The 26,819-nt window shown below is 38.4% G+C and overlaps 1 protein-coding gene across 2 annotated transcripts in view; it reads right to left on the bottom strand.

Annotated features, from left to right (window-relative positions):
- The window catches only part of LOC126184641 (gelsolin, cytoplasmic), a 300,473-nt gene that overhangs the window by 6,395 nt on the left and 267,259 nt on the right, over window positions 1-26,819 (bottom strand). For both annotated transcript variants that reach the window (XM_049927119.1, XM_049927118.1), the window contains exons 9-17: window positions 24,552-24,689; window positions 12,851-12,968; window positions 12,515-12,774; window positions 10,418-10,556; window positions 9,191-9,285; window positions 8,992-9,114; window positions 4,579-4,827; window positions 1,513-1,623; window positions 1,071-1,196 (exon numbers count right to left, since the gene is read on the bottom strand). In XM_049927119.1, coding sequence (XP_049783076.1) covers window positions 1,071-1,196; window positions 1,513-1,623; window positions 4,579-4,827; window positions 8,992-9,114; window positions 9,191-9,285; window positions 10,418-10,556; window positions 12,515-12,774; window positions 12,851-12,968; window positions 24,552-24,689 — 1,359 coding nt within the window. The remainder of the gene's footprint in view (window positions 1-1,070; window positions 1,197-1,512; window positions 1,624-4,578; window positions 4,828-8,991; window positions 9,115-9,190; window positions 9,286-10,417; window positions 10,557-12,514; window positions 12,775-12,850; window positions 12,969-24,551; window positions 24,690-26,819) is intronic.

Genomic DNA, 26,819 nt, shown 5'->3' with positions numbered 1-26,819 from the left:
TAACCACGATTTTGTAAAAATAAAGATCCTATCAATGGAGTAGTTTGTTTACAATATCTTCATAAAAAATTATCTTCCAGCAAATATCCCAGGTATATGGATTTTCGAGAAGATTATCTTTATAGATGGACAAACTACTCTATGACAGGTGCCAATAAAGAAGCCATTAAATCTCTAAAAATGATCTCGATTTGAAACTTCTCGAAGCCAAAACTGCTGTTGTCTTGGCACTAACAGCACGACAGAAACACCTCAGATCCATATGTTTATTATTTTAGACTATCTAGACTTGTTAGTTATCTTATGGTTCACAAAGAAAGGACAAGGCCCATCACTAGAATATATTGTTTATTTCCTGAGTGATGAAATATAGGAAAGTCATTTGTAAATTCTCCATATGTAATTTACAATGTTTGTATATGTCTAACTCCATTCCAGGCATAAAATTAGTTCTTTAAAATAAACTTCTTTAGGAACCACCCATATACCAAGTAATGCAAAAATAACTGAATAGTGTTATTTTTGTGTGACTGACAGCCCTATTTGATTCCGTATTAAGGTTAGTACCTAAATAAAGACAATGGCTTCCTCATGACAATACTTGCATAAAAAGAGGCAACTAAATAAGATATGGAAAAACTTACAAGCAGTGTGCAGTGAATAAAGAAATTATTCTTTATAGAAATGATGAAGGAAATGTAACTGCATACTAATTTTGCAACAATTTAGTAAATATAATCATGCAGTGTAACCCATGTGAATGGGAATACTGACTCTGCATTAACATGCTATCATCTTATACACAATACTATTACAAATTCACATGTAACTGAAATATGTAAACATTTAAACTGCAAGAAATACATTAAAAATGACATTACTGCTACCATACAGTCCCAACTGCCACAGATATTTCTAAAGCGCTATACAAATAATGCTATGTAAAAAAAGAATGATACGTAATACATGCCTGTAAATTACAACACTCATAAAATTAGGGTAGTCAAATAAACATATGGAGCGAAACGTTATCATATGAAGAACAGCTGTTTCTGTTACACCTGACGTACCTCCCACATAGTTGGGTCCCAGTCAGGGAACAATGCAGTGAAGCTAACAGGTTCTTCTCCTTGTTTGACTGTGATGATAACACTCCGATCACGGCGCCTATCACTGGGATCCGTCTTCAAGTAGGTCTGAGAATGAAATTAAAGGCTTTTCTCAGGGAACATTTTTTTTTTTTTTACTGGCACAATCAGTGTGTTTAAAACTTTACTTCATAGTGTTTTTGACATTTAACAATTAAAGCACATATTATATGGCAATATAAAACATACAACTTTATAAACTATTTTGTGTGCTCCAGAATTACATATAAAAAAATTACAGGAAAACACAACACTTAACATTTAAATAAAACAAGAAACAACAGAGCCCCCCCCCCCCCCCCCCCCACACACACACACACAAACAAAGAGAGAGAGAGAGAGAGAGAGAGAGAGAGAGAGTTACCTCAGCCATTTTGAGGCTCTTTTCCTTTTCTTCTTGTGTTGATCTGCTGCCAACCCACACATAAATTTCATCTCCAGAGTCCAGCACCATGATATCATCTTCATCCAAGTCCTGGAAAATGGAACAGTGATGAATACTTCATACATTGCATATGCTTCAGCATTTGGTTGACACAGACCAGTGGAAACTGTTATTTACTGAGAAATTTTAAGAAATATTCCAGGTTAAGGTGGAGCAAATGGTAGGGCACAAAACTTTTGCTATCGTGACTATTAGCATATCACACATAGCATAGTGAAATGTGAAATCGCTTTATGCACATAACTTCTATTCAGAGTCTGTTGTTCATCTTTGTACAAGTGTTGGTAATATCTTAGTCACAATGAATTTGTACCATGTTTCTGCTTTCTGCTAATACCAAATCTATTCCCATACAATTTCAAATTGTCATCAACATTATACATTGGTTTATAAGGATAATCAAAAACACATTTGTCTGAGGTGTGCCTATCCAGGTTTCACCCCTAAACTTAGCCTTCATTGGATGATATACTGTAGAGCCAAAGAAACTGGTGCACCTGCCCAATATCGTGTAAGAGCTCAAGGGGGTGGAGATCTCTTCTGAACAGCATGTTGTGAGGCATCCGAGATATGCTTAATAAGGCTCATCTCTGGGTAATTCGGTGGCCGTTGGAAGTGTTTAAACTCAGAAGAGTGTCCCTGGAGCCACTCTGTAGCAGTTTTGGATGTGTCAGGTGTCGCATTGTCCCGCTGGAATTGCCCAAGTCCGTTGGAATTCACAATGGACATGAATGGAGACAGGTGATCAGACAAGATGCTTACGTACATGTCACCTGTCAGAGTCATATCTAGATTTATCAGGGATCCCATATCACTCCAACTGCTCATGCCCCACACCATTACAGAGCCTCCACCAGCTTGAACAGTCCCCTGTAGACACGCAGGGTGCACGGATTCATGAGGTTGTCTCCATACCCGTACACATCCATCTGCTCGATACAATCTGAAACGAGACTCGCCTGACTAGGCAACATGTTTCCAGTCATCAACAGTCAAATGTCTGTTTATGGGGCCAGGCTTGGCTTAAAGCTTTGTGTTGTGCAGTCATTCAGGATAAATCTGTGGGCCTTTGGCTCCGAAAGCCCATTTTGATGATGATTCATTGAATGGTTCGCACGCTGACACTTTGATGTCCCAACATTTAAATCTGCAGCAATTTGCAAAAGGGTTGCACTTCTGTCATGGTGAAGGATTCTCTACAGTTGTCATTGGTCCTGTTCTTGCACAATCTTTTTCCGGCCGCAGCGATGTCTGAGATTGGATGTTTTACCGGATTCCTGATGTTCATGGTTCACTTGTGTAATGGTTGTATGGGAAAAATCCCCACTTCATTGCTACCTCAGAGATGCGCTTGTGTAATGGTCGTATGGGAAAAATCCCCACTTCATTGCTACCTCAGAGATGCTGTGTTCCATTGCTTGTGCACTGACTATAACACTCACATCCTGATCACTTCCCGTTGTAGCAGCAGTAACCTATCCAACAACTGCACAAGACACTTGTTGCCTTATGTAGGTGCAGCCGATCTTAGTGCCGTATTCTGCCCGTTTACATATCTCTGTATTTGAATAGGCATGCTATACCAGTTTCTTTGATGCTTCAGTGTATATTAGCTTTGGTCTGTAAGGAATTTTAGTTCTATATCTAATCTCAACTTCCAAAAGAGCTGATAATTTTAATGCAATAGCTGAAGACTGCAAAATAACAAAAAAAAAAAAAAAAAAAAAAAACTAGCTCTTCGAGTATCTGCAATTTGTCCCTTTGCAGTTTTTGATGGATACTAGTGTAAACTCAAAGTGGCACTGGCTCCTCTCATCTGGAACCTTGGTCTAAGGATGGTCATAATGACCAAAACCAGTTACTGGCATATATAAAATAAATTTGTCATCTCTACTGCTACTCTCTACTATTATATTGCGTATGTTTGTCAAGTTCTATCATGATGCCAAAAACTCTTACTTGTCCATTTTCTGTAGCATGTGTCCATCAATGAATACAAATGGTTAAAATCGGACATTTTTGAACAACTTATATGGTTGAATTTTTGATATAGCCTCTCCACATTTTCATCCCCACAGGTAACGTGTGACCACCAACAACCAACATAATTAGAAATCTATTTTTTTCCCTTTTTGACTAAAGGAACATTTACTGAAAATTTCTTGTAAGACAAGCAATTACTTTTCCCCTTCTTTGCAGCAAATGTATTTAATACTTTAGACTTGGTTGTTGTCAATGAAACTGACAAGGCTGATTCCTGCAGTTCTTACTGTGCTGATCTGCAACATTCATTCAAATCTTTATTTCATCTTAGTTATGTTTCACAGTGGTCCAATGCATACATATTTCATTGACTTTGTGGAGGAGAGAAAGGGTAAATAATAGTTTCAAATGAAAGGTAGTGTTAACTATACCATTTATAAGATGGGACATTATCTTCATTAATAATGCCACTCTCAAAGATTCAAACACCTGCATAGAGTACAAAACAATGTCTCTTCAGTTTTTTAAGAAAAGGAGAAGTCTCAGAGGAAGAGGTCAGAACAGTACGATGAGGATATAAGTTTTGGGGCTTCTCTAATGCATAATTAAAAAGCCACAAAAAGTGTGGCCATAAATTACTATGCAGCAGTCTTCTTTTATTCTGCAGTATTTCAACTTTGAATCAAAAACATTACAATTTTTTCACTGTGGAACTTTCATATTGTTAAAGCCTAAACTGATGATTGTGTGTCTCACCTGTGATTTTGTTAGCAGATTAAGAGCTATCTTAGTGATTCTACACATTAATTTTGAGATGTTAACTCTTCAAGAACATCACCTGGCAAATGAACTATTAGTGGGACTGTTGCCCTATTAAATACAAATTAATTTCTGCCAATTATTCAAATTATAAAAAAAACAATTATTTTTCCCAAAATTGCATCCTGACATTATCAGCAAGAATTTAACATCACAAAAGTATAAGAACAATTTGTCATTTACCTCCTGCTTATAATGAGGAATCTCTTCAACTCTGAATCTACCGGTAATTGTAATCCTGCAATGGAAAAGTCTGGGTCCAAGAAGAGGAATTCCTTGAGCATCAAATTCTGATAGATAATCTCCCTTGCCTCCAAGAGCTCCCCAGAATTCATCTGGCTCATCTCCTTCATTTATAGTAGTTACAGTAACATCTGGTGAAACAAGGGCACTTGCATGTGCTCCAAATTCTTTTTCCTCATCATTTGAAAGCTGGAAAAAAAGTTGTTTTTTGTCATTATATTCTGTTGGTTATGACCAATAAAATTTAAAATATAACAGTATGAACAGGAACACACACACACACACACACACACACACACACACACACACACACACACACACACTATATGTGTGTGGTATGAGATAATTGCTCATAAGTTGTATGTGCTGTAGTAAGACAATCTTACATAATATTTTTTCAGTCATAATGTCTACAATTTTAAAACTCTCAAGACTTTCTGAAGTGATTTCATTTGTGTAATGTTAGTATATATTCCACATTTCGTCATTCTTATCTAAACATAAGCAGACTGGGTCATTTGCTGTCCTGTGTATATTTTGCAGATTTTTCACCAATTTTGTGGTCATGGTTATGAAATGATGTTTTTTCTTTACTCACATGGGACTTCACTTGATAAATCATTTTTATTCCATTATTTAAGTAGATCTTTCATAATGTAACTTTGGAAGTTGTAACACCTCGGTTCAGTTTAGAGTGATAAAAGCTACAGAAAGAATAATTTAAAATTAAGAATAGAATTTTTAGAGGGGAAAATAGTGTAGAATCAGAGTTCGGTAATTGCAGATCAAAATTATAGTATATCAGCAAGTAGTTTAACGTCTAACTACAGCAAAGCCACGGAAGCTCCGTCATGGAGAAGGCAGAGATGTTAAACTCTTGTGATGAAAAACCTATAAAAAGGCCTGATCGTCATTATTGCCACCTTTTTTCCCCTTGATTGTTTCGTTAAAGGGCAGGGAACCCGTGTCATTCAGTGAGACAATAATTAGATTGGACTTTATTGTGTTAAGATTCACGATAAACTGTTGGTAGCAAAGGAGTATTAAGGGGATTTTAGGACTTTATATGTCCATAAAGTTCCAATCTAGCACTACACAGAAACTCAAATTACCTGCTAATACGAGTGAATTCGGAGGTACCAGTATTCAGATATTAACGTGTGAACTTTTGAAAGTGTCATGTGCCGTTAGTTGCGAATCTGGACGTAGAGCGCGTGCATTTCGGCATTTGCGGACTATTTAGATTCCTCCAGGCTAGGAACCTTTTAAATAGACCATCATCCATCACCATCTTAATCCTTGAATATAGAGTGAAAGTGAAATACAAGAGTGTTCTACCTATTTCATTTACCTAGTACTAATCAGTGAAGGTTTTACAAAACCAAAGCTATTCAGCAGCAAGTCAGCACCATCTAGCGGAAAGCATAGGCATTAACTAACACGCTAACTCAAGTGAACGTTTTCATGTTTTATGGACTGCTTAATATGAACTTTTGTGACTCTTTGACGTCCCCACTCCCTCCGAAAGGTCGCGCAGGCTGTCTTAATCATAAAAGGGGAGAGTTTTAGCTGGGCAAATTACTAAATAAAGGCGATATTTACAAGACTCGCAGTAACAGCAAAACACAAGGCCCCCACCTCATCGGAGAGTCGTTGCTGTCACATCAGGAAGTAAAGCCGGAAAACCTACTGATGATACGTATCTAAGGGGAAAGACGTCGACATGGAGTACCTAAAAAGGGAACCACAAGAGAGTTGGGAATGCTTCAAAGTTTGACTCTTAGACATTGAAATGAAAACTGAGATATCCCAAGTGAAAGGTTCAATGCTACTTACCAGTAGATATTTCCTCTATTTTATGATCTTTTTTCACACTTTGAATGGAAGATTAAATGTGATTTCGAAAGGTTTTAGATTTCTCATACATTAATCTATACTTTCTGAATTACTTATATACTATTTTTAAACTTTACAGGCTCAAGAGTTGGTGTTGCTGTTCTTCAATATAAGAGTCATAAAGTATGTTGTTCTGTAGCAGTAGCCAAGTCTTGCCCTAGATGGACACAGAACCAAGGCAGCATACTGAATGGGAGCACACACCCTGGCCACAACCAGTCATTAAAACCAATGTCACAGCCTGAGACCTGCACATATTCATTTCGCTCCACTCGATGCTGGACTGTCCTTTAGGACAACCATCCCTTCTTGATGTGGACTATGTATGTGAATGTTCTTTGGACTGTGTGTGACCATGCTATTGAAATTTGCTTTGAATTTGTTATAGACTGCCACTTCAGCCTTGTATCTGTATTGATATTTCACATGTTGTAGTCCTGTACTGACATGTAAGTGTGTGTGTTTAATTCCTGCCCAGTGTTGCCATGTCACTGAATTTTTTCTTGTTCACTTTACATCTGTGGGGAAACTAAATGTTAGCTCCCTCAAAACACTTAGCATCTGTTAGTCATGAAGGCTTGGGAACCAACATGTGTAAGCTGTGGCTTCAAAGACTTCTGTGCCTCTTATACTGATTTTAGTTTGGTTGTAATAAACCTGATGAAATGTCATAAAGATGATAATATTTTAAAGACATTTAAATGTATTTCAAACACATCTGATGAACCTAATTGTATCATTATATCAATTTCACAAAAGTAAGTTCACTGCCAACATACTGAGTTTCTTGACACATTCTCAAGTTGAATAGCAGCTAACTGTAGGTATACACTATGGTTAATAGAAACCTTTGTCATTATAGATCTCTCAAATCTTTAGCAATATGAAATTTGGGATGCTGTCCATGACCAGTTACTGGTTTAGAAACAAACTGAGTGGTACAAAACAGTTTGTTTCGGAGAGGGGGGGGGTGGGTGGGGAGGGGGGGGGGGGGGGAGACCTGCACCCTGCAATCTAATACTCTCAGTACAATGTGTGTGTCACAAAGGGATCATTTTTTGTCCTATCTTTTTATAGCTACATTCTTGTGTAGATATGTTGAAGGTACTGATAATCAGTGGTAAGGACAACTCAAATATCCAGGAAAATATTTCTTACGATTTTGGTTCAGAGTGAAAAGTTTGCCACAAACAATAATAAAAAAAAATGAGCTTCTATCTGAGATAAAGAGATACACAATTACTATAATTTACATGTAGATGGAAATATTAGCACAGGGCAGAACTTCATGCACCATACTGCACATTAGGGTTACACTAAACAGGAAACTGCATACAGACATTTTGCTGCAAGAGCTTGGAAAAGTTTGTTAGTTATTGTGATCAGCATACGATACAACCCTTGAAACTTGTGTACTATACATACACTGTGTGTGTTTGAGCTATGGTCTAATTTTATCTCAATATCATGTCATTTTTAAATTATAGAAGCAAGCAGTGAGAAGGTGCTCCTACTAAATTACTGTTTGTGTTGGAGAAAGTAGTCTTAATGGTTGCTAATACATCAACCTGATGTAAAAAAAGTTCTGCCTTCATTTTAACTGTGGTTATATGTGATTATGGTATTCAAGCTGGATGTAGTTGCTCAAAACCAGGTGGTAATGATAATATCCATCAACAAAATTTAAGTAAGAACAGCATAATACTGATATGAATTTCCTATTACTAAATTATGCCCCAGTGTTCTGAAATAAATTAAAAACCTCTGTTGGATGTTAAATACATAGGGAGAAAGACTTATTGACAGTGGCCCATCAAACATTACAAACAGGCTCTGAGGCCATCTTTGTGGACTGTGTGCCAGCATTATGTCTCCTTACCAAACTCATGCTTAGCACAGAGACTGTGGTCTCACTATAACCATCTACACTTCACAGTTGCTGACACATCACACACACGCAATGGAATGCATCAACAAGCCGTATTTACTAGGATGTATATTAAGGTATCAGTATTAGCCCTCGATACTGCTCACAATGCTTATGAACAAAATTGGGAATTTTGTAATTTGAACATATTATCAGTGTGCAATGAGAAGAAAAAGTCAGTTTTGAAAGTTCAGAGAACAAAGATGCAGAAAGAGCATAACTGGAGCAGGACAAAGAAGAAAGGCAGATACCTCATGTCATGAACAGATAATCTGCAGTGTCATTGAAGATTGCAGAGGAAATGACAGAATGCAGGTTATGGGACTCAAGAAGTAAACTTTCCAACTATAACACTTAATCGGCTTCTTGTTTTAGCCATTGCTGTAGTCCAATTGAATCTATATCTCTGTCAGTAAAGCTAAATTATGAAAGCACTTATGCCACTATTATCACCAGAATGTGTCTGTCACCAATATCTTCTTTTGATGGAAAATGTTTATATGGGATAATGTGGACTTAAAGAGTGTTACCTTTCCAAGCCACACAAAGGTTTTTCCAGGTATTTCCAGCACAAACACATCATCTGACTGTAGAGAAGACGCTACTTCAGGAACTTGTACAGCCCTTACATCATCTGGACAGGTACCACGGACCTAGAAAATTTCAGTGTTAATAATAGCTGTTTTATTACTTAAGTGAAAAATGTTCAAAATTTCCTTGGTAACTAACCTGGAAGAGTCTTGTTCCATCAGTATCATAAGTGTCATGATCACGCAAATTTTTGAAACCACTAGCTTTTCCACCCATGAAGATGATCATTTTCCCTAGAAAAAAAGAGAGAAGAAGAAGAAGAAGAAGAAGAAGAAAGAAATCACAGTTATCAGCATTTCAGTTGGTGTATACTGGAATATTCAATGAAACTGTTGAATACAAAATATTACATTCTCAAATCATTGGACATTTACATTTATTTATTAACTTAAAATTTCCACGATTAGTTTCCCCATAATAAAAGTGGAATGTTCTACAAATTTAAGTAACTGTTGACAGTGTAAAATGTAATTGTAAAATGTGAACTTTCACAGTGGGAAATGCCACAATTAATAAAAGGTTCTCAACTATTCTGTTGTGGTTGAATGGATTTCACATTTAAATCTAATGTTTCGCCTCCAACTGTGGAGGAAATTTTGAAGGGGGATCATGGCTTGTTTGAGTGTCTGATTCACACCCTGGCTCATTACTGACTGCAGTAAAATTCCATTTACATGTGTTTCCACACAGTGGTGTGATGTCACATGCTTTGAATGCCCGAACCCAATTGGTCATTGTCAATCATCATCGTCCCAATGGTGGAAGACCAGTATGCTAAATCCAAACTTCATTCAATTTCATGCCCTTCTCCTTCCCATTGAAATTTCTGGGTTATTTTACAATCTCTATGGCCCCTCTGTATAGCTTTTCATGGTACCTACTAGTGGCTGCCAGTATTCTAGTTCAATCAAACAACGTGGTCGGTCTCCTGGCTGCAAAGGATGTTCTGCAACAGCTGATCTGTCAGTCTCCCCCTTCTATAATTTTAACTGGTGACAATAGCAAGAGTTCCAGTTACAAGCTTTGTCAAATTACTAAAGTCACTCGTTTCATACTTCACGACTATCGAGTACATGTTCAACCGGATGGTGGTGATCACTTGATTACACACACTTTATGTTGCTTGAGAAACTTTTTTTTTTTTTTTTTTTTAAAAAAAAGAAAGATCTTCCCTATGAAGATTCTGTTATTGCCTTAAAATTTCTGGGTTGGCATATAAAATACTCAACAGTAACTTCTATTACTGCCCTGCCTTCTCGATCTAACATACCACAGCAGAGCATTGCATCACACCGTGTCATACTAATAGTGTCCTGTATGCAAGAGATGGTGGTTTATCAGAAGGTATGCAAAATAGACCTTTACCTTTAAATATTCTTAAGAAATGCCTTGGTTCATTGCCCTGTGTAACTCTCACTTGAACAGCTTTTCCACCAACTTCATCATCAAGTCTTACAGCATGAATTGCAGAAGCTGCTCTTTCATCTTGAGTGCTATCTTTGCCCTGAAAAGCACGTTAATACATGAAAACTACATTTAACTTCACAGAATTCATACATCATCATCTCAGTGATCTTCATTTAAGATTTAAGTTTCCTCTCCTACAGAAATTTTGTAGTACTTGGTGCCGAAACTCTCATTCACTCCAACAATGAATTTAGAAAACAGAATCTGAAACATCAAGAAATGAATTGAAAGTGCCAATATGGCTGACTGGATATTCTAATGAGGCATTTGATCATGTGACTGCCAGATCTCCAGATCTAATAACAACAATGTTACAAAAATGAGAGATAGCTATTCTTCACCATATAGTGTAAATGATAGAGGCCTGGGGGGGGGGGGGGGGGGGGGGAGAGACCAGAGCTATAAATGCGAGCTTTCAAACAAAAGGCCTTCTTTTAATGTAGGAAAAAGGACAATTTTGTCACAAGCACAACTCGCCTTGATGGGAGAAGCAATCTGGGTGGTAGTCGAGAGGGGGAGGGGGAGGGGGGGGGGAGGAGAAGATTGTGGCAGGGAGGGTGAGGGACAGCATGATAGGGGTGCATGAGGCTGTAGTCCTGCTTGTGCGAGAACACACGCATGTGGTGGGGACAGGGCAGGGCTTGAAGGTGCAGTCAAGGGAGTAGGAGGGAGCTGAAAAGTAGAGAAGAGGCAAAAAAAAGTGGAGAGACTAGTTTGTGTGCAAGTGGAAAAGAAGATTGCATATGGCTGGTGTATAAGCAGAGAGTGTGATTGGTGGGGGATGGACAGGGACTAGTGAAGGTTGAGGCCAGGCGGTTATGGGAATGTAGGATATACTGAAGGGAGAGTTACCACCTGTACCATTCACAACGGCTGGTGCTGGTAGGAAGGAAAGTGTGGGATCTGGATCTTCTCTACTGACACCAGACTTTATGAACTGGACAGGTGTCCCTGCAATACATCCTACATTACTGTAACCCCTGTCTTCCACCTTCACTAGTCCCTGTACTTCACTCGCCTATCCCCTTCCCTTCTCCAACTCTAGAACTACACAGCCTTATATTCCATTAAGACATCCACCGGTCTCTGTTTTTCCTCTTCTTCTACGCTCCTTTTACACTCCCCCACCCCCTGCAAAACTCCAGATTGCACTTAGCAGCCCTACCCTGTCCCCACCATGTCCCCCTCACGCTCTCACAAGAAACACACCCTCCTCCCCCCCCCCCCATCCTGCTCTCGCCCCTCCCCACACCAGCCTCCTCCTTCACTCTCCTACTCAGACTACTGCTCCCACCAGGTGCAGTTGCTCGCCATCTGGTCTCCATGGTTAGAGAGAAAGAGAGAGAGAGAGAGAGAGAGAGAGAGAGAGAGAGAGAGAGAGAAATTTAACTTCAATTTTAGTTTTACAGACAGAGCATTTAACGTGGTAAATAAACAAATTAAGAGCCAGAAGGAAGACCTTTATTGGCCTCATTTTGCAAAAAATGATATTTTCAGGTGTATACAGTTTTGGCTGTGGTATCAACCAACAAATTTTATGTTAAAGGGACTAATGAAGTTTCTTTTCATTTGATCCATGTTTTCACGCTAACAAACTACTTTTCACTATAACTTACATTGTTGCTTCTCTTTTGCACAATATTAATTAACCAATAAATTAGATGAACCTTACATAATAAATCAGCAAATATAATAATAATAATAATAATAATAATAATAATAATAACTGATAAACCAGTTTACATTGTATTTTCTTTACATATACTAAACATATTTTACCCACATGAAAAGTAAGTGCAGTTTGATTACCGAGGCAGAATGAATGAGAATACATATAGTATTTTAATGCAAATAGGTATAGCTGAAGATGAGGCTTGTACAGTAGCCACAAAATCTATCTTGCTCCAATAAAAAAACTTAAGATCATTTAATTGAAGTCCACGGCAAATTCATTCTCCTCTCACTTTTTGTAACTTGTTTATGCAAGTTGCATACCTGCCAGAAGTAGATTATGTAGCTTTCTCGTCTGTCTTTCTCATATGTATACTTTATCACATAAGAGTCGCCACCAAAGAACATTCCATGTGTAGCAGGATCAATTGGCACTAATTCAAAATCTTCAATTCGATATACTTCTGCTTTTCCTGATCCATCATCAGGCATAAAACCAAAGGCTCTGCCAGCATTCTTAGCTAGAAGTCTTATTTTTTCGGCATGTAGAGAGCTGGGATCAAAATCTGGCTCAGGCATGCTTGCTAGTGACAAAAAATAAATAATTAAACATTATATGTAAACTGTGATGAGTTAAAGATTTTAGTTCTCCCAACTTACCTGCAATTTGCTCCACTGTATAGATCCTTCCTAGACCAATTTGATCACCTGCCTCTCTCCAGCCACTGAAATATTGTTTGAATGTTGATGGTTCTCCACCTTCTACTATTCGTTGAACCTGGAGGGGAAAGAAAGCAATACTGAAATTCTTTCATGTCTTCCATGAAGCACACTGTGCAGAATAGTAGTATTAGTATTAGTAGTAGGCTGTACTGACTGCAGATGAACTCAGTACTTCTCACAGCAGTAACACCTTCGGTTAACATCACCAATTTAAAGAGCATTCTACAGAATATTTCTTTAGTTTAGGAAAGGAGCCACTGAAGTACAAACAATATGGCTAAGAAAAACCATATTTCAAATGGCAATGAAGGAATTTTTTAGTAACTAGCCAGAATAAAACTTTAATGTCTGTATTTAAAGGAAGGAGTATTTTATATGCTGTCCTCATTACACACTAACTCTGCAGGTCACCAGTATGAAAACACATCAGTACACCTCTTACCCTTGTTAAGTGCTCTAGATTTCCTTACTCTACTTATCTGCAAACATGTTTCCTTATATCATGCCATAAACCATGTAGCATTCTTCTTGCTGTGCCCACTCTGACAACATCCATACATTTATTGTCTACTGATGGGTAAAGAAATATAGTGTTTCCTATAACCTAAGAAGTCTGCAAAACATTACTGTAAAACCAGCTTACAAATACATCCATTAGCATCCTTCCTATATTAACAGGTTCACGCCACTTATCTCCACTTTGAATACTTGACATGTCTACTATTATTTATCCCAGTTTTACACTAGTAAAGCACCTGGTCAACCGTAACAGCGAACTAGCATGTCATTCTATGCAAAAATTCTATACTGCCATGCATAATGTTACATTTTCTGTAAGAATGATACCACTCTACAGCTAAATAAAGGTCAAGATTCTCATTGTAATGCTCTAGTCCACATTTCTGTCCTTACTAGCAACGTTGCTTAAGAGCTTTGCAATTCAGAACTGGGTGTTCATTACTGTATGGTTCTTACAATCTGATGGAACTGATGTCAATACATATCAACTGCCTAACTTTCACTTCTATCTTCTATGATCATTTGTGTTTTTACTGTCTGCCATTTAAGTAACTCTCTCACTCTATGGTGTAGTCTACACTAATAGTTCAATGATTACCTGATAGATTAAAACTGTGTGTCAGACAAGGACTCAAGCCCAGACCCCTCGCTCTTGCTTTTTGCAGCAGTCTCTGTCTACATCTAGATATACATCTACACGATACTCTGCAAATCACAATTCTCTATTATTCCAATCTCGTATAGCGCGTGGACAGAACAAACACCTATATCTTTCCATACGAGCTCCAATTTCGTTTATTTTATCATGGTGATTGTTTCTCCCTATGTAGGTCGGTGTCAACAAAATATTTTTGCATTTGGAGGAAGAAGTTGGTGACTTAAATTTCATGAGAAGATTCCTCCACAACGAAAAATGTCTGTTTTAATTATGTCCATCCCAAATCCTGTATGATTTCAGTGACACTCCCCCCATTATTTTGCAGTAATACAAAACGTGCTGCCCTTCTTTGAACTTATTCGATGCAGTCTGTCAATCCTATCTGGTAAGGATCCCACACTGCACAACAGTATTCTAAAAGAGAATAGACAAGAGTAGTGTACACAGTCTCCTTAGTAGATCTGATACATTTTCTAAGTGTCCTGCCAATAAAATACAGTCTTTGGTTAGCCTTCCCCACAACATTTTCTGTGTGTTCCTTCAAATTTAAGTTGTTCATAACTGTATTTACTTGAATTTATGGCCTTTAAATTTCACTGATTTATTGTGTAACTGAAGTTTAATGGATTCCTTTTAGCACTTTCTGTTATTTAGGGTCCATTGTCAATTTTTGTACCATACATATATCTTTTATTAATCTTTTTGCAATTTGTTTTGATCATCTGATGCCTTTACTAGTCGATAAAAGACATCTGCAAACAATCTAAGACAGCTTCTCAGATTGTCTCCCAAATCATTTATATAGATAAGGAACTGCAAAGGGCCTGTAACACTACCTTTGAGAACGCCAGAAATCACATCTGTTTTTCTTGATGACTTTCCGTCAGTTACTACGAACTGTGACCTCTCTGACAGGAAACCACAAATCCAGTCACATAACAGACGATATTCCATAGGCACGCAATTTCACTACAAACAGCTAGTGTGGTACACTGTCAAAAGCCTTCTGGAGAACTAGAAACACTGAATCGATCAGAAATCCCTTGTCAATAGCACTCAACACTTCATGTGAGTAAGGAGCTAGTTGTGTTTCACAAGAACGATGTTTTCTAAATCCGTGTTGACTGTGTGTCAATAGACCGTTTTCTTCGAGGTAATTCATTATGTTCAAACAAAATATGTTATAAAATCCTGCTGAATATCGACATTAATGATATCGGCCTGCAATTTAGTGGCTTACTTCTACTATCTTTCTTGATTATTGACGTGACTTGTGCAAGTTTCCAATCTTTTGTCGAGTGCATGGTTGTATATGATTGTCTAGTATGGAGCTATTGCATCAGCATACTCTGAAAGAATCTAATTGGTACACAGTCTGAACCAAACCAGAAGACTTATCTGTTAAGTGATTTAAGTTGCTTCACTACTCTGAGGATATCTACATCTACATTACTCATGTTGTCAGCTGTACTTGATTCAAACTCTGGAATATTTACTTCATCCTCTTTTGTGAAGGCATTTTGGAAGGCTGTGTTTAGTAACTATGCTTTGACAGCACTGTCTTCGATAGTATCTCCATTGCTATTGTGCAGAGAAGACACTGATTGTGCCTTGCCACTAGCATACTTCACATACTACCAGAAGCTCTTTGGATTTACTACCAGGTTTCGAGGCAAAGTTTCGTTGTGGAAACTATTATAAGCATCTCACATTGAAGTCCGTGCTAAATCTAAATTTTCTGTAAGAGATCACCAGTTTTGGAGATTTTGCGTCTGTTTAAATTTGGCATGTTTTTTTTCATTGTTTCTGCAACAATGATCTGACCAGTTTTGTGTACCATGGACAGATCAGCTCCATCATTTGTTAATTTACTAGGTATCAATCTCTCAACTGCTGCCAATACTATTTATCTCCCTGTGTCTCAGTCTCAGTCCCTGTCCCTGTGTTTCACACACACACACACACACACACACACACACACACACACACACACACACACTATTTTATCACTACTTGGGACAGATGTCACACTATGTAAAAACAAAAATCATTGCTGATAAATTTTATAAGACCTTTCCTTATCCTTGTAAATTCTGCATTATTGCCAACACACTTTGTATTTTACCTGCAGAGCATAACTTGTACATGACAGTCACAATGCATTACTATAATGTAGAATGAGTCAGTTCATATACAAATTCTACATTTTGTAAGTAAAAATACTGCTATATGTTGATAATTACTTAACTGGCTTTTACATTAATGTTTGTCCACATTTTAATTTAGTATGTTATTCTACTAAGATGTGGACTGTGACTACAATTTATCAGTTATCAATTGCAAATTAAAACTAAAGAAATTACAAATATGTAGGAAATTAAGGAGATGGGACCTGGATAGGTTGAAAGAACCAGAAATTGTTGAGAGTTTCAGAGGGAGCATTAGGCAATGATTGACTTGAATAAGGGAAAAGAATACAGTAGAAGATGAATAGATAGCTTTAAGAGTGCAAATAGTGTAGGCAGCAGAAGATCAAATATGTAAAACAACACTGTCTAGTAGAAATTCTTGGATAACAAACGAGATATTGAATTTAGCTGATGAAAGGAGACAACATAAAAATGCAGCAAATTAAGCATGTGAAAGAACGTAAATGTACAAAAACTGAGTGACAAAAAGTGCAAAATGGCTAACCAGAAATGGCTAGATGACAAAGGTAACAATTTAGAAGCACATTTCACTGGGGAAAAAAATAGAAACTATCAGCCAGAAAATTAGACTTTCAGAGGAAAGAGAAGCAGCTGTATCCACATCATGAGCTCATATGGAAAACCAGTCCTATGCAAAGAAGAGAAAGCTGAAAGGTGGAAGGAGTACGTACAGGGTCTATACGAGGGAGATGAACTTTATGGGAATATCATAGAAATGGGAGAGGATGCAGATGAAGATGAGATGAGATGGGAGGTATGATACTACAAGAAGAATTTGACAGTGCACTGAAAGACCGAAGTCAAAACAAGGCTCTGGGAGTAAATGACATTCCATCAGAACTACTGACAGTCTTGGGAAAGCCTGACATTTGGTGTACAAGATGTATGGAACAGGTGAAATATTCCCAGACTTCAAGAAGAATATAATAATTCCAATTCTAAAGAAAGCAGGTGCTGGCAGTAGCAAATATTACCTAACTCTCAGTTTGAGTCATGGTTGCAAAATACTTAAAACTATTTCTTTACAGAAGATTGGAAAAAATGGTAGAAGTTGACTTCGGGGAAGGTCAGTTTGGATTCTGGAGAAATGTATGAACACGCAAAACAATACTTATCCTTATCTTGGAAGAAAGGCAAACAAAAGACAAACTTACATTTATAGCATTTGCAGACTTAGAGAAACCTTTTGACAATGCTGACTGGAATACTCTTTGAAACTATGAAGGTAACAGGGATAAAATGCAGGGAGTGGAAGGCTATTTACAACTTTTACGGTGACCAAATGGCAGTTATAAGAGTGAAGGGGCATGAAAGGGAAGCAGTAACAGGGTTGTAGCCTATCACCAATGTTATTCGGTCTGTACATTGAGCAGGCAGTAAAGGAAAATAAGAAAAAACTGGAGAATACAAGATGAACATCAACAGATGGGACTCTTGCAGCGTGGATTTTGGACGTGCCTACTTCTTGCACTGGCTGCTGTCGTCAACTGCCGCGCTGGCACAATGATTACAAGTTCAAGCGAGGAAGCTTCCCTCCACCATGCTCCCCACTGCTGGGGAGGAGGAGGAGGAGGAGGAGGAGGAGGAGGAGGAGGAGGAGAGGGGGCAGCCTCTGGCATAGAGTGTCCTATCTTTGACACTGACATCTTTGAACTACCTGTGTTCTATGCTCTCTCGGCACACAACTTTTGTACTTCCATATTGTTCTTGCTTACTTCAGTGTCTAATTAATGTATTTATGATATCTAAAGTGTGTTGTTACTGACCTATGACATGTGATAACCACATGTTAATATAGTCCAAGTGGAAACTTTAAAGTTTTTTTTAACAAAGTTTTGTGACATGATAGAGAATTTTTTATGTCACACCTGAATAAGTAAGTAATTATAGGAGATTTCAACACAGATGTACCAGCAGACAAGTTACACACTAGAATATTCGTATATTCATGTATACTCTGCCTGAATATAATTTAAGATACCTGAGAAATACTAGAACCAGGGAGACTGGAACATGCCAGTCTGCAACAGATAACAATCACTATATTCATCTTTATGATCTTACATCTGTTGTTGTAAGTGCTTTGTCGAACCATCACAATGTAGAACTAGGTGTGAACATAAAGGCTCCCACACATAAATGCTATAAATATGTTAGGGTGAATACAGACCAAAATTAACTCATTTGAATGGCATGCTAAGCAATATAGATCGGAACAATATTCTAACAACACATTACAGTTATGGCAAATTTTCAAGTGAACTATACTACATTCTCAACCAAGTCTGCCCATTTGTAAAAAAGAGAATTCAGTCACGTGCTGTAACCTGAAACTGGATACCAAGTTCAGTCAGTGAGGCTAGAGAAAAACTAAGACGGTATGAGTATGCTGTGTTAAATAATTTGAGCAATAAAAAATTAAAAGATGAGTTCAAAAGTATCATAAATACTATATAGACCTACTAAATTCTGAAAACTCCAATCTAGTCTGTTTATGATTGAGTGTTAGAGCAATTTTCCGCAGTTGTTTCTTGAATGTACGATGTTTGTTTGTTTCACAAAATTTGCTGTACATGTCTTGCAGTTACTGCTAACCATAAATCACCAACAAGTTGAGAAGAATAAATGTCTGTCACCCTATATTTTCACAAAAGTAAGGGTTTTGATGTCTCAGATAATTTTCTCCTTTCTCCTTTTTCCATTCTGCCCATATTGTGTGCCCAAAGTAACTGAATTATAAGTCACTGCAATTTAACAGTTCAGTTTCTTGGAGATTTGTTGATTAGAGTGTCATTTCATTCTTCATTACATGAAAACTTTTTTCTGTCAGTCATTGTAACAATTTTGTTTTATGTACACAACATGCTCTGGCACTAGTGATGCCCATTTCCCATCTTCAGTAAAGGCACGTATGCACAGGGTCAACTGCCTTTATACCGAGCTCCACATTCTACCACCTGAAACTATGTCCTGTTATATACCATACTGCTGACATCATATGTGATACCATATGACTGCATTTGTCAGTATACTGGTTCTCATACTATTGCATATACACTGCACACAATTATTTCATCAGATAATGTTAATTTTGTTACAAATATCCATGCCTTTATACTGATTTCCACTACTGCACTGATCTCATTAACTTGTTTGAAATAGTGAAACACAACTACTTTGAATTTAATGGGAAAATGTACCAACAAGCTGACAGCCTTACAATGGGCAACACATTAGCAACATTCTAGCACACAAAATCATTAATGCACAGCAGGGAAAATTTTTAAAAAATTATTCAGCTGCAAATCTGGGTATTCAATCATATTCTAGGTATGTAGATGACATTCTGATTATCTGCAGTGGACCTAATAGCAGAATTTATCATGCATTTAAGATTTTTAATGAACTTTATGAAAAACTTAACTTCACCTGTTAACTACAAAATGAGAATCGTCAGCTTACTTAGTTAGACCTCACTAACTACAAAGTTAACATCTCTTTTGTCATTTTTCAAGAGAACCAGGATAGGCTAAAATTTTCCTGTCAGTTCTGCACATCCCCAATCTCATAACAAAGCCTTTCCTAGGTCTCTTTCAGCGCCTTTATAACCCAAAAAACTAAGTTGAAATAAATTTAATAAACACTATAACAGTTAACAATGGTTATGAGACTTCCTTTGTTGATAATATTTTCAAAGTAAAAACTAACAGCTGAGTCACTACTTTAAATAATATTGCTAACACTGACAGTGACAAAAGCAAAAAAATTCTCTCGGCTCCATACTTTGTGATGTTTCCTACTGACTTTGTCATCTGCTAGACTCAAGATGTGGATGCAAAGTTGCCTTTTCCACTAAAAACAGATTGTAGAATAACTTCTTTGCATAATTCAAGGGTTTATAAAATCACCTGTGACACTTGGTCAATCTATTATGTAGTACACACTGGAAGAGTTATCAGATATAAAGTGCATTAATTACGAAGAAAAAGTAATAATATGCAGAGTTCATCCTTTGCAAATAATCTGCTAATAATAGGCCACAAACTGAATTGAGTGTTAAGTTACTATCCTCCACGAAGGAAAGAAAGGCTACAGGCTTGATATTCTTGAACTGGAAATTTTTATGCACATGTCTGACAATGACTGTCTCATTCTCAGTGAAGAGCTACCACTGCGAAATAAATATTTCTTTAATGGCATTAAACCACTATTCACAACTGTGTGACATATTGTCATTCTTTCGCTGGAGGTCTTTACACACAGTTCTCAAACAATGTTTTCCTCCTCCTAATTGTTTTTATTGTATTCCATAGCTTTTATACCTATTATGTTAATTCTGTTCATTTTAAGCACTTTAACACCATCAGCACAGGACAGTGTTCAAGTCTTTCGAGGCAGCATGTCCGAATAAAATCTTCTGTTTTCAAGCTGCGTCAGTTCAAATAAAATTCTTGAGCTTTCATTGGTCATCTCTGGCATCTTCATCAGGAGTAAAACCACAATGCCAGGGCTGGCAGCGTTTACACTTATATAGCTATAACTACAGCCTCTGACACCAATAAGAGGGCCAAAATGACGCGTGCACAGAAGCTGATTGGGCAGCTTATGGTAACTCTGCCCTGCCCCAGGATCAAGTGAAGTCATGTGGCATGAAGGGCTGGCACCACATTTGGAACTGCCTCTCCCACCCCACTACCAGTCTCAGACATTCATCATTACTGCCTTTCAACATCCAAAGCCCGTCCCCATGCCCTTTTAAGTGTGCACCCCTTGTCTCTGTTAAAATTGTTGCTCTTCAATCTGATCTCTGCTGCCTCTTTTATAATGCAATCCCAGTACGTTGATACCCGAGCCAAGACTCTTTATTTTGTGTCTGTTTTCCAAGCAACGCTCAGCTATGGCGAACTTGTCACACTTCCTTTGCTCAACATGTCGCTTGCGCTCAGTATAACATGGTTCAACTGTGTGAATTGTCTGACCTATATAGATGCTGCAGCATTCACGAATGACACCATACACACCAGACACACAAAGAGCTAAGTCGTCTAACAGGGTGCAGTGTATCTCTGATCTTGGGGGAGGGCCAGAAAACTGGGCTCAGTCCATATGTCTGCAGCACATGTCCCAACTTGCTGTTCACTGCCCCACAGAATGGCAGGAAAGCAACCAGCTTGACCTCTTCTGCTGATTCACAAGGCGTTGTTCTTCAGTGGCACCTGAAAGGATTTCCGATGTCTCTCTCTCTCTCTCTATATATAACCATTTTCTCTGAACACGCGCCTCAAATGCTGCAATTCAGACTGTGGGTGGTCATCAGAGAACTTTTGCTCTGTGTATTAACTTGTGCATGACCACTTTCTTGCGTACAGGGTGGTTAAAACCTATTGGCGTTCAAGTATCGACCAGTGTGCATTGGTTTCCTGTACAGTGAGTGACCAAGGCGGCCTCTTGTCATCTGCTAACCTAAAAACAGCCAAGAATTGTAGCTTGCCATCCTTCTCCATCTCTATGGTAAATTTAATGTTGGGATGGACACCATTCATGTGATCTATGAACTGATGCAGTTTATTTTCACCATGAACCCATATCAGAAAGGTGTCATCATTGTATCTCAGGAAGCAAGACAGAAGCAATGCCACTGAGTTCAGAGCCTGCTCCTCAGAGTGCTCCATGAAGAAATTCGCGACTGTGGGACAACATGCGACAAGCTAACTTGTGTGTTACAGTGACATGGACTGAGACCAGTGTTCCAGCTCGCCAACAGGACATGAGATATGCTACACCCTGTGACATGGCTTTGCATGTGCCCAGTGTGTATGGTATCCCTTGCAAATGCAGTAGCATCTATATAGGTTAAACAATTTGCACAGTTGAATAGCGTTGTACTGAGTATAAGCGACACACTAAACAAGGGAGCTTCAGTAGTCGACCATGGCTGTGTGTTGCTTGGAAAAAAGACAGAAAATACAGTTTGAAAACACGAGTCTTGGTTCATGCACAAACATACTGGGATTCCATTATAAATGAGACAGGGGAGATTAGAATGAACAGCAGCAAGTTTAACAGAGGCCAGAGGTACACACTTAGTAGGGCATGAAGGCATGCTTTGGATGTTGAAAGGAAGTAACAATGAATGCTTGACACTTTTAGTGGGGCAGGAATAGCAGCTTCAAATGTGGTGCCAGCCCCTCACGCCACCTGATGTCAACAGTCCCACGGTGGGCCGGAGCTGCCATAAGCTGCCCAATTAGCTTCTGTAGAAGAGTCATTTCAGTGGCAGAGGCCACAATCGTGGCTACAGAAGTGGAAAACAGTGCCAGCCCTGGTAGTGAGTGGGTTTACTCCTGACAATGATGGCAGAGATGGCCATTAAAAGCTCGAGAATTTTATTAAAATTTATGCAGTTTGAAAACCAAGGTGATTTTTACTTACAAATAGCAATTACAACTGCTGTTTCATTTTACAGCATTCCCGGTATATTTCAGTTATTACCCATCTTTACATTTTTGTTATTAGGCTTAGTCTCTTAACTATTTTCATTTACAATAATACTGTTTTGTTAATTCGGGCTGCTCTACACCATTCACTTCCCCATAGGTGGCACACACCATGCTGTTTCCACATAGCCACAAAATCAGTCAACAAACCTGCCAGATGTCAATCCCAGTGGCTTGCTATATTCATGGTTTTAATGTTGGTTTTACAAGGCAACTTTTACTTGTTTGACTGTCATGCTGTAACTCGTGTTTTATCTCTCCATGCAATGTGAATCTTTGTAAGTAGTACTTTTTTCTGTTTTTAATACTTATAGCACTACTTAAGGTTTTTGACATTCATCTCCTATGATGATTTAAAAAAAAAGTATAGGTAACTAACTAATTCTGGAGAAGGTATAGTTGGTACTGAAACCAGGTCAATGTAATAAAATTTGTGCAACTGCTTGACTGTTTTTATTCCTCATTAAAATTCTTAAACACAGCATTTTTGGTGATAAAATCACAGTCTGTGCAAAATTCCGTAAGGCACCTTCCTCTTGCATTTCTTTCCCTTGCCTTTTTTCCTACTTTTTTCCCTTCTCTTCTTTTTCCTACTATCAAAGTCCAGTCACCCATAACAAATTTTCATCTACCGTAACTACCTGAATGACTTTGTTTATCCCATCATATTTACTCTCATCATCTGTGGAACTAGCCAACACAAACTATTTTTGTGAGCACTGGATTTGTGTCTGTGATGGATATGACAGTGTGTTCACTATGCTTCCCATAGTAGCTTACTGTGTTATTAGGCCTAATCCTGCATTACCCCTTTGTGGTTGTGTGCTAACAACACATTACTGACCTGACCAGAAGCCCTGTTCTTTCTGGCATTACTCTTCACTAATTCTCACTACATTCAACTTTGACCTATCCATTTCTCTTTTTACATTCTCTGATCTACCTATCCGATTTAAGGATCTAACATTCCACACACTGACCTGTTAAGCACCCATTTTGTTTTTCCTGACATCCCCCTGAATAGTCCCTGCCCAGACTATTTTGTTTCCAGAATATTTTACCCAAGAGGACGTCATTATTAAGGCATATAGTACAGCTCCATTCCCTCAGAGAAAAAGTAATGGCTGTAGTTTCCCCTTGATTTCAACTATTCACAGGAACAGCATAAAAAGACCATGTTGACTAATGTTACAAGACCATGTCAGTCAGTCATCCAGACTGTTGTCCCTGCAACTACTGAGAAGTTGCTGCCCCTCTTCAGAATCCACGGGTTGCCATACACAGCCCTCCATTGAGGCTACACCTATGGTATACCCATCTGTACCATCGAGGCAGACAAACCACACCATGTGTGCATTTTACCTAGACTTTCACTAACCCTTAGGTCTCAATTTGCCAATGACAATCAATAAAATTAACAATTATTCCTAGCAAAAGCATTTACTACCTCCCCCCCCCCCCCCAATCTGTGTCATCTAATGCACAGTCTCTTTCAACTGCAGAAATAGGGAGGCAATAATTAGTCACTTTGGTGCATGCTGCTTACATTAGCAACTAAAGCATCTGCAGATTTTTCATATTGCTGTGTGGTCACATACCCTGAATCATTTTATTTATTGAAATAGGGTCTAGAGGTAGTACGCTGAAAGGTAGCAAACTTTTTTAATATTTAAGTTTTACAAGAGAAGACATGTTAATTTCTGAAGCAAAAATTAACTACAGATTTACCAGCTCATTTTAATTTATGAACATACCTTTGTCCACACAGGATAGTTATTTGTTGCCAAAAATGACTGAGCTCTTTTCATTGCTTCCACTTTTTCATCCTTTGTACAACGTCGGCCAATCCAGACATATATTCCTGATGTCACTGTATCCAAAATAAAGCAGTCCTGGAAAAATTTAAACAGTTTTACTCAATGCAATTAGTGATTTTCATTACACAAATCAGTCATCAATGCATTTACTCATTAAAGGTAAGAACTTTCAAAAATTATCAATTCTAACCTTAAAGAATATTTTTTTTAAATATGAAAACAGTAAATTTTTATGTCTCAGATTTGCTCATTCGGATGGTGTAGCAGCTGACAAACAAAATAATTTAAACACTGCATTATTGGAAGTTATTTATTTTGATCACTACTTAATATCAGTAGTGTTCAATTAGTAAGTCTTACCTCTAAAATATATGCACTGTACATTGATAATCAGTATACTGAAGAAAACTTTTTTTTTTACGTAAGTAGTACAGTTATGTTTACAGTTACATGCATGAATAAGGCAGACCCTAATGCTTTGAGTGCTGTTATTCATAATGAAGTATGCTATTTCCAACATTAATACATGTCATTGGGTTTACGCAGTTCCATGTGTGTGCCCCCCACCCCCCCCATCCCGCCCGCCAACACTACCAAATCCACACGTATACAATGTGAGTGGTGCTGCAAGCTATGAACATGCCTCCTGGCACAACACAGGATCACATGGTGCCTATCAGCTTTTTCAGACAAGGAAAAAAGGTAACAACACAAGTAGCAGAAGACCACTTGAATGTTGTTCCTGATCAATGCTAGGATTTTGTGATCAAGCTGCTATTTATACGAGGTGCATTCAAGTTCTAAGGCCTCCGATTTTTTTTCTCCGGACTGGAAAGAGATAGAAACATGCGCATTGTTTTAAAATGAGGCCGCGTTCATTGTCAATACGTCCCAGAGATGACAGCACCGTACGGCAGATGGAATTTTACCGCCAGTGGCGAGAATGAGAACTGTTTTAAATACTTAAAATAGTGACGTTTTCCTTACTTGAACAGCGTGCAATCATTTGTTTTCTGAATTTGCGTGGTGTGAAACCAATTGAAATGCATCGACAGTTGAAGGAGACATGTGGTGATTGAGTTATGGATGTGTCTCAAGTGCGTTCGTGGGTGCGACAGTTTAATGAAGGCAGAACATCGTGTGACAACAAACAGAAACAACCTCGGGCTCGCACAAGCCGGTCTGACGACATGATTGAGAAAGTGGAGAGAATTGTTTTGGGGGATCGCCGAATGACTGTTGAACAGATCGCCTCCAGAGTTGGCATTTCTGTGGGTTCTGTGCACACAATCCTGCATGACGACCTGAAAATGTGAAGTGTCATCCAGGTGGGTGCCACAAATGCTGATGGACGACCACATGGCTGCCCGTGTGGCATGTTGCCAAGCAATGTTGACGCGCAACGACAGCATAAATGGGACTTTCTTTTTGTTGGTTGTGACAATGGATGAGACATGGATGCCATTTTTCAATCCAGAAACAAAGCACCAGTCAGCTCAATGGAAGCACACAGATTCACCGCCACCAAAAAAATTTCGGGTAACCGCCAGTGCTGAAAAAATGATGGTGTCCATGTTCTGGGACAGCGAGGGCGTAATCCTTACCCATTGCGTTCCAAAGGGCACTACGGTAACAGGTGCATCCTACGAAAATGTTTTGAAGAACAAATTCCTTCCTGCACTGCAACAAAAACGTCCGGGAAGGGCTGCGCGTGTGCTGTTTCACCAAGACAACGCACCTGCACATCGAGCTAACGTTACGCAACAGTTTCTTCGTGATAACTTTGAAGTGATTCCTCATGCTCCCTACTCACCTGACCTGGCTCCTAGTGACTTTTGGCTTTTTCCAACAATGAAAGACACTCTCTGTGGCCGCACATTCACCAGCCGTGCTGCTATTGCCTCAGCGATTTTCCAGTGGTCAAAACAGACACCTAAAGAAGCCTTCCCCGCTGCCATGGAATCATGGCGTCAGCATTGTGAAAAATGTGTACGTCTGCAGGGTGATTACGTCGAGAAGTAACGCCAGTTTCATAGATTTCGGGTGAGTAGTTAATTAGAAAAAAATCGGAGGCCTTAGAACTTGAATGTACCTCGTACAATGACTACTGTGAAAGACTTCATCTTTGCAGGGTTTACTGAGCGTGCTGGATTCTGAACTACAGTTCATAGTCAACTACACATGGACTTAAGTTTCAAGTCTTTT

Source organism: Schistocerca cancellata, chromosome 4 (assembly GCF_023864275.1).
Source record: "Schistocerca cancellata isolate TAMUIC-IGC-003103 chromosome 4, iqSchCanc2.1, whole genome shotgun sequence".
In the NCBI taxonomy this organism is placed as follows: domain Eukaryota; kingdom Metazoa; phylum Arthropoda; class Insecta; order Orthoptera; family Acrididae; genus Schistocerca; species Schistocerca cancellata.
The sequence above is the reverse complement of the archived record's forward strand: the minus strand, read 5'-3'. Positions and strand labels throughout refer to the sequence as shown.